Source organism: Miscanthus floridulus, chromosome 14 (assembly GCF_019320115.1).
Source record: "Miscanthus floridulus cultivar M001 chromosome 14, ASM1932011v1, whole genome shotgun sequence".
Lineage (NCBI taxonomy): Eukaryota > Viridiplantae > Streptophyta > Magnoliopsida > Poales > Poaceae > Miscanthus > Miscanthus floridulus.
In genome coordinates, this window is record NC_089593.1 from 18,166,699 (window position 1) to 18,174,987 (window position 8,289).

At 47.1% G+C, this 8,289-nt stretch overlaps 1 protein-coding gene across 1 annotated transcript; it reads right to left on the reverse strand.

The window, feature by feature from the left end:
* Positions 1-5,157: 5,157 nt before the first annotated feature.
* LOC136503124 (uncharacterized) lies at positions 5,158-5,589 on the reverse strand. The gene has a single exon (XM_066498302.1). The coding sequence runs from the start codon at positions 5,587-5,589 to the stop codon at positions 5,158-5,160; it is 432 nt and encodes a 143-aa protein (XP_066354399.1).
* Positions 5,590-8,289: the final 2,700 nt, after the last annotated feature.

The following is an 8,289-nucleotide window of genomic DNA, read 5'->3' on the forward strand; positions in this document are numbered from 1 at the left end:
TTTGAAAACGTGGCATAGCCCATATTTCATTAAGCAAAAGAGAGTTACACGACACAACTACGAGAGATCTCTCGTAGCACAGATTACAAATCACCAAGCCATTGATAAGTGCCCTTGAACAAAGCAAATGAACAAAAGAAAGAGAAAGAAAGAAACACTGACTGCCCTCAACACTATAATCCAACCGAACTGAACCTGCAAAAGAAGATACATCAAAGTAATGGTTGCCTACAAATAGGACAAAGCCACGGCCAAAGCATTCACTAGAGAAGACAAATGAGCATCCAGCAATCGGCGGCAAAGCATCCGCCAGCGATGACCAAGCCAAGCAGGGGTCCAGCATGCTCTCTGTAGCAAAGCATCTATTAGAGAGGGGACCAAAGAAACAACGGTGACAAAGCATGCATCCGCCAGGGAATCCAACAACGACCAGACTAACGACAGAGTATCCACTACGAAAGCCAAACGATGGCAACAAGGTCAAACACTGCAGGACAAACCATTGCGAGGAAGGACATGATTGTCAGGATACTGCAGATTGGGCCAAACAAAGGACAAGTGGGCTGGGCTGATCCTGTATCGGCCCACGGCAGCCAGCCACGAGAGGCGTAGCATCATCACACAAAGACAGAAGCTATAGCAATGGAAGGGGTGTCGAACACCAGAGCCACGAAATCGGCGACGGCGAGCTCTGCTGGAGTCGAGGTGAGCGTATGCTCGAGGCTAGCTTAGGCTAGATTTCTATCCTTTATCCTTCTTCCTTCCCACTTGTATTGTATCTAGAACTTTCTAGAAGATTGTATGCTTTCCTATGTGTCCAATTGTTGAATCGATCTAGTGGGTTGCTGACAATGATGCACACAGAGACGCAATGAGAAACTCCACCATGAACCAATGGCACGATAGAACCACAGACAATATTCTTTAATGACGCCTTTAGGAAGGGGAGTGACGCCCAAGGAGTTCACCGTGGACACCATCGCCGCTGACCTTAGGGGTTTCTAAGGTGGGGCTTACACCCAGAATCTAGCGTCATCGACACAGACCGGGGCATTAGGTTCTTCAACGACGCCTCCAAGGAGGTATCACTACTACACTCAGACCTTTCACAGCCACGTCGTAACCCCCATCGCAGCTACATTTCAGCCTCAGAAGTAAGCTATCGGCAGTGATGGTCATAGCCCTCACCGTCGGCATTTGAGACCAACTGCGGTGTACACTACACTGCCATATTGGCTTATGATCCATCTGTGATAAGGTCCTTACTTCCGTCACATTGGAGAATGACCCGTTTGTGTGGGTATACACTAACACCACCGCATTGACAAATGATCCACCTGTGTGGAGGCTATCATCACCATCGTGTGGGCACGTCAACTGCCTGTGTAGTGGTCATGGCACCATCGCCTTGTACTTTGACCCGATTGTCTATGGTGTAGGTTCGCTATCGCTTCAACGTCCGAGACGTCTGTAGAGGTAAACATCACCGTCGCTTCAGCATATGAACCATTAGTACAAAGGTCATGGTCACCGTCGCCTTGCACCATGATCTGCTTTGATGATCGTTTAGTCAGTGTTGGGTTACTAAATGATTCGGCGGTGATACACTTGTATCCCTGCCGTATAATACGTATAGCGATGGTGTTGGACATTTGCACCACTAACGGCGATGGTGATAACAAAACAATAAACAACCCTTAATAGCTTACTGAACACAAAGCATACAGATATAATCATTGCATCTATAAACCATGTTCTTACAATAACAATGGATGCTTACCATAATATCTTTCTCAACTTATGTCCTAACATAAGTGGTACACAGATTGCAAACTAAAGGTACTGATCTCTACAAACTTACATAAACCGTAGCTATGCTCCTCCCATATGACACTCTTGCTTGCTAGGCAAAAATGAATATAATTAGTGCATCCTTCGAATTGGTAGCCAATGCACCATGGAACCCCTCTTCTTTCTCCCTTAGCCAATGCATGAAAATTATTCAAAAGCACTCAGACTCAACCTGCACAAAGCAACATAATTAATGATATTGAACACACCATTCTTTTAGTTACCAAACCCAAATTGGCCTATATATAGAATCAAAACAACTACCTACCTGAACAAACAAAATACAACAAATGCACCTTTACCGCTCTGCTAATGACTGCATGAACAAGGGAACATAAGGAAAATAGTGAGGTCCATTGATACATAGACTCTAGGTAGGTCTAGGACAACAGATGACCAGTGTAGGGAGGACATGAACTTTTCTGTGGTTCATGTCATATGCAAGCAGTGTTCTATCCTCCTCAACAAGGAAAATCAAATTCTATTTAAGGTGAACTGCAATCACTGTGTACTCTGTATCACAAACCTCATAACCAAATTCAATATTAATCTGTCCAAATATCTCCAGCGTGGTCATCATATGCTTCAATGTCCATCTATTACTACCATAGTCTTCAAGGATCCAGATTGAAAGCTGAGTCATAGTGTAAATATCAGTAGTACATAAACACAACTGACCCTAGGCTTCATGGATGGAGATTGCATCACCATGTGGCTTCTGTATTTTTGTCCATGTCTTTCCGTCCATATCAACAACAACGATCTAGGAGAACTCGAGCTAGTGCATAAAACCATTAAGAAACACACTTCTCGCATATGTGGATACTATAATACCATCATCCCATTCAGACTCTTTAAAGATCCAAGCTGCACTCTTAGATGAGTAGATGCTCACACCTACGGACTCACCCTCCCTCATCTTCCCATATTCAAACACATGGAAGTGCGAGAAGACTATCGGATCGAACCCCAAGTGAGCCTCTGAAGGGTCGAGATGGCGACTAGAGAGGGGGTGAATAGTCCTTTTTTAAAACTTAATCACGTTGGCTAACCGAAACAAGTGCGGAATTAAAACTATCGGTCTAGCCAAGACTACACCCCTCTATCTATGTTCACTAGCACCTTGCAAAGATACTAATCAAGCAACAAAGGTGCTGGGCTAGCTAGAGCTCTCCTAACCAATTCTAGAAGCAAGGTCACACAAACCTATGCCACTAGTACTTTAAGCTACAAGGGAGCTCCTACACATGCTAGTAAGGAAAAGCACAAAGCCAACTAAGCTCACTAGCAATGCTCAATAACAAGGCAACCAATGCCAAATTAGAGAGCGCAATTACTTAGCTACACAAACTAAGTAATGTGACTAACAAGGTTACATAAACCAAATTAGCCAAGCAAGGAAGCTACTTCTATGCTACACAAGCATGAAGGTAACTAGCAAGCTATACAAGCTAACTAATTACAAAAGCAACAACACAAGCTTAATGTATGTGAAAGTAAACGTAAGCTTGTGTAACGGGGATGCAAACCAACGGGAAGAACAAGGTTGACGCGATGATTTTTCTCCCGAGGTTCACGTGTTTGCCAACACGCTAGTCCCCGTTGTGTTGACCGCTCACTTGGTGGTTTGGCGGCTAATTGGCATCACCCGCCAAGCCCGCACGTCGGGCGCCACAAGAACCTACCCCGAAAGTGAGGGTAGCTCAATGACACGCTTTACTAAAGTTGCTCTTCGCGGCTCCCATAGGGCGAGCATAATGCCCCTCACAAAGCACTTCTCCGGAGCGCCGCACAAGCTTCTTGCGGGCTTCAACGGAGACCACCACCAAGCCGTCTAGGAGGTGGCAACCTCCAAGAGTAACAAGCACCACCGGTTTGCAACTCAATCACCTAGTGCCACTCGATGCAACCTCACGATGCAATCGCACTAGAATCGCTTACTCACGCAATCGGATGATCACTATCAAGTATGTGTGAGATAGAGGGCTCCTAAGCACTCTCAAGCATGGACACAAAGTCCCCCAAGGTGCTCAGCATCAGCCATGGCCGAAGGCCACTTCTATTTATAGCCCCAAGGGCTAAACTAGCCGTTACCCCTTCACCGGGCAATTGTCGGGTCGACCGGATGCTCTGGTCGTGTTGACCGGACGTTGGACCTCAGTGTCTGGTCGCCCGATGACAGCCACGTGTCACCTACGTTCAATGGCATTCTTCCAATCTCAACAGTCATCTTTTGACCGGACGCAGTAGCTTCAACTGACCGGACATTGGACCCTTAGCGTCTGGTCGTTTACAGTAAGGTACCGACCTTGACCGAACATGTCCGGTCGCACGTGATCGGACGCAGCCTAGCATCCGGTCATACTCTAGCTCCTACATCACCATGCATCAGCCTGACCGGACGCGCCCTGCCAGCGTTCGGTCACTTCCAGTGCCAGCGTCCGATGCACTCTGCGAGACCCTGTCTTTTCTGTGTTGGGCGTTGGTGGCACCGTCGAACTGTCCGCACTCTATGGGCGGACACTCTGCCGGTGGAGTTTCTTCACCAAGTTGATCCACATCAACTCCAACTCCATCTCCTTTGTAAATGTGCCAACACTACCAAGTGTACACCACCGTGTGTATGTGTGTTAGCATTTCACAATCATTTCCCAAAGGATGTTAGCCACTCAACTTGCCACGCCACTCGATCCTAGCGACGATGCAAAGTTAGATCACTCGAGTGGCACTAGATGACCGATATGCAAATAAGTTTGCCCCTCTTGATAGTACGGCCATCTATCCTAAACCCAGTCACAAACTTCTCTACACACCTATGACCGGTGAAATGAAATGCCCTAGGTTATACCTTTGCCTTGCGCATTTCATTCCATCTCCTCCAATGTTGATGCAACACATGCACCAACATGATCAACAATGATATGATCCACTTCATATCATCATGTGATCATATTAGTTCATCGATCTTGACTTCACTTGCCCTTCACCATTGCCATCGTCCATCAGCGCCAAGTCTTGCTCAAGCTTCACCGCCATGCGGTCCATCACTCCAAAGCCTTTGACTTGCCCTTCACGCTTGCAACCAGTCCATCAAGCCAAGTCTTGTCTTGATCTTCTCCACCTTGATCACATGACTCAATGTCATGTCTCATGTGCATTTAAGCTCCTTCATCATTACATGTGTGAGCTTTGCAACATCTCCAAGCCATTTTCACCTTCATGGCATATGTTGCTCACACACATGTACCTGTGGACTAATCACCTATGTATCTCACATAAACACAATTAGTCCACCTAGGTTGTCACTCAATTACCAAAACCAAACAAAGACCTTTCAGCCTTGCCACAAGAACGGAGGTTATTCGGCAGTAGCAACCTTTTGTTTGTCGCCAGATTGCAGACAACATAGCAACACCCAAAACACCAGCAGAGGATGAGGCCGCTGCAGCAATCTAAGATGACGACATCATGAATGGGGAAGGGCAAGAAGGACAAGGAGGGGTGTTCATCGGTGATGCTGGTGAAGTGGCATTTGCCTTTCCAGGTGCGATAGAAGAATCCAGCAATAATCTGGGGCAGCTCCTTTCGGTACTCGACGTCTGAGATGAGGTGGTTCCTGGAGCGGTAGGCACACTTGCAGCTACACAAGGAGCGGATGGTGAGGCGGCGGAGGATGAGGACCAAGACATGGTCTGTGAGGATGTCCACTCCCTTTATCTTGTTGGGGACCTCGTACATCTTGACAAGGATCTACTGGAGTGTGTAGGGTCGAGATGGCGGACTAGAGGGGGGTAAATAGTCCTTTCTAAAAATAAATGTGTCGGCTAACCGAGATAAATGCGGAATTAAAACTAACGGTCTAGCCAAGACTATAACTCTCTATCTAAGTTCACAAGCACCTTATAAAGATCCTAATTAGGCATCAAAGGTGTCGGGCTAGTTAGAGCTTACCTAACCAATTCTAGGAGTAAGGTCACACAAACCTATGCCGCTAGTACTCAAGCAACCGGAGAGCTCCTACACATGCTAGTAAGCAAAAGCACAAAGCCACCTAAGCTCACTAGCAATGCTCAATAATAAGGCTACACAAGCCAAATTATAGAGCGCAAAACACTTAGCTACACAAACTAAGCAATGTGACTAACAAGGTCACTCAAACCGAATTAGTCACGCAAGGGAGCTACTTCTATGCTACATAGACAAGAAGGTAATTAGCAAGCTACACAAGCTAACTAATTACAAGAGCAACTACACAAGCACAATGAATGTGAAAGTAATTAGAAGCTTGTGTAAGCAAATTGCAAACCAACGGGAACATAAGGATGACATGGTGATTTTATCCTGAGGTTCACGTGCTTGCCAACATGCTAGTCTCCGTTGAGACAAGCTCCAAGGTTGCCACCAGTCCTCTTACTAGTGGTGACCCATAAGTCACACTCTCCCACGTGGAGTGCTTACCACAAGCTCTAGCACTTGATCTGGCTGAACCACTTGTCATCCTTCGCGTCTCGCTCTACTAGAGTTGCTCTTCGCGGCTCCCGTGGGATAAGCACAATCCCCCTCACAATCACTTCTTCGGAGCACCACACAATCTTCTTTGCATGCTTCGATAAAGACCACCACCAAGCCATCTAGGAGATGGCAACCTCCAAGAGTAACAAGCACCACGTGCTTGCAACTCAATCACCTAGTGCCACTCGATGCAATCTCATGATGTAATCGCACTAGAATCGCTCACTCACTCGATCGGATGATCACTATCAAGCACAAGTGAGTTAGAGGGCTCCCAAGCACTCTCCAAGCATGGACACTTAGTCCTATGGGTGCTCAACCAGCCAAATGCCTGAGCTCTACCTCTATTTATAGCCCCCAAGCCAAATAGAGCTGTTGGAGCAAAGATCCCTTTTCTGCGAGGGCACTGGACACGGCGGTGGTGGCACCGCCCTAGGGGTGGCGGTGCCCCTTCAATAGTCACATAATGGCTAGGTTGACTGGTCATGGGTACTGGACAGGGGGTGGTGGTGCCACCCCAGCCAACACCTCGAAAACCCTTCTCTCTGGAAAAATAAGGTGGTGCACCACTGTCACCATGGCAGTGACCCCCTCACCTCAGCACTGAACTCACCACCCTTGAGAAAAAAGTGGTGGTGCCACCGAACAACACTTGGTGGTGCATCGCCCTGCACATGGCGGTGTACACCGTCACTTCCGGTGATAGCCTTTCTGTTGCTCAAAACCAAGTCTAGGTGGGCACCGCCCTAGGTTGTCGGTGGTGAGTGGCGGTGATGGGGAATAGTAGCACTAAGGAGGAGGCAGACATGGTGGGGAAGCTGTCTTTGTAAGCTAAAGTAGGAGGCACGGGAATGCAAATTTGAGCGAAACTTTGTAAATACACGCAGGAGACTTAGGCGGTCTTGGAAATTGACGATAGCGGTGCCATCCTAACCGTCTGGAAGCGGCGGTGAAGGCTACCAGCGGTGGTGGTTGCGTGTTATGAATATCACCTAACGACGGACGTGACATACGGTCATGAAATCTAAGGTGCTCGGGGGCTACCATCACACTACCGGTCATAGAAGACCGCTTCCCCATCACACAAAATAAACATCACAGCAAAGATATGCAAGATCGCAAAAATACATAAGTTAAGAACATTTCATATTTCATGTAAATAAAACATACGTATTCTACGCTAAAAATTCAGTACATAAAATAAAAATCCTACTACAAGACTAGCTTCAGTGGGATGCGAATGACCCTCCGTGGGGCCTTCTGCCCGGCTTGTAGTAGGGGCTCTTTCCCTTGCGGCGCTCAGTCCACCGTGTTAATTAAAATATAGTTAGTTTCAATTGGTGACATGAACTACGTAGTAACTTAAAAATTGAAAGAAGGTTGATCATAAAAAACATCATCACGTAGAGTTATTATTTCTTTAGTACCTTCTACTTGCGCGCTTCCTTGTCGGCTCTATTGGCCATGTGGTGCTTCTCCCTACGAGCCTTCACCGCCTGATTGTTGCCGTAGTCCCCAACTCCACCAAGCTCGCGGTCATGGGCCATGGCATCGTTGCTCAGGATATACTTGGACAAAGCACTATGCTCTGGCCTAGAGATCCCCTCACCTCTGCGAGACTTCCCATTGGCGTGCTGCACCAATTCATGAAGACTACATGATGGCACTTTCTTGCCACGGCAAAAAGGACACACAAAGGTGCCCTCGCCATGACCACGAAACCTGATGCCTCCATTGGAGAGGCTGAGTAGGATCTCGCTGTCCTTCTCTTTGAATTCAGCATCGTCTGAATATGAGTTTTTGCTCTCGGAGTCACTATGGCCTGCCATGCTTGCAGAGGAAGTGGAAGAAAGAAAGCGAAAGATCAACTGCAAAATTTTGCAAGTTTAGAGTGGAGAAAGCAACACACTGCACCCCCTTATTATA

What these genes read in the sequence shown, in the direction of transcription:
- LOC136503124 (XM_066498302.1), bottom strand. Translation starts at nt 5,589, where the DNA reads ATGTACGAGGTCCCCAACAAGATAAAGGGAGTGGACATCCTCACAGAC.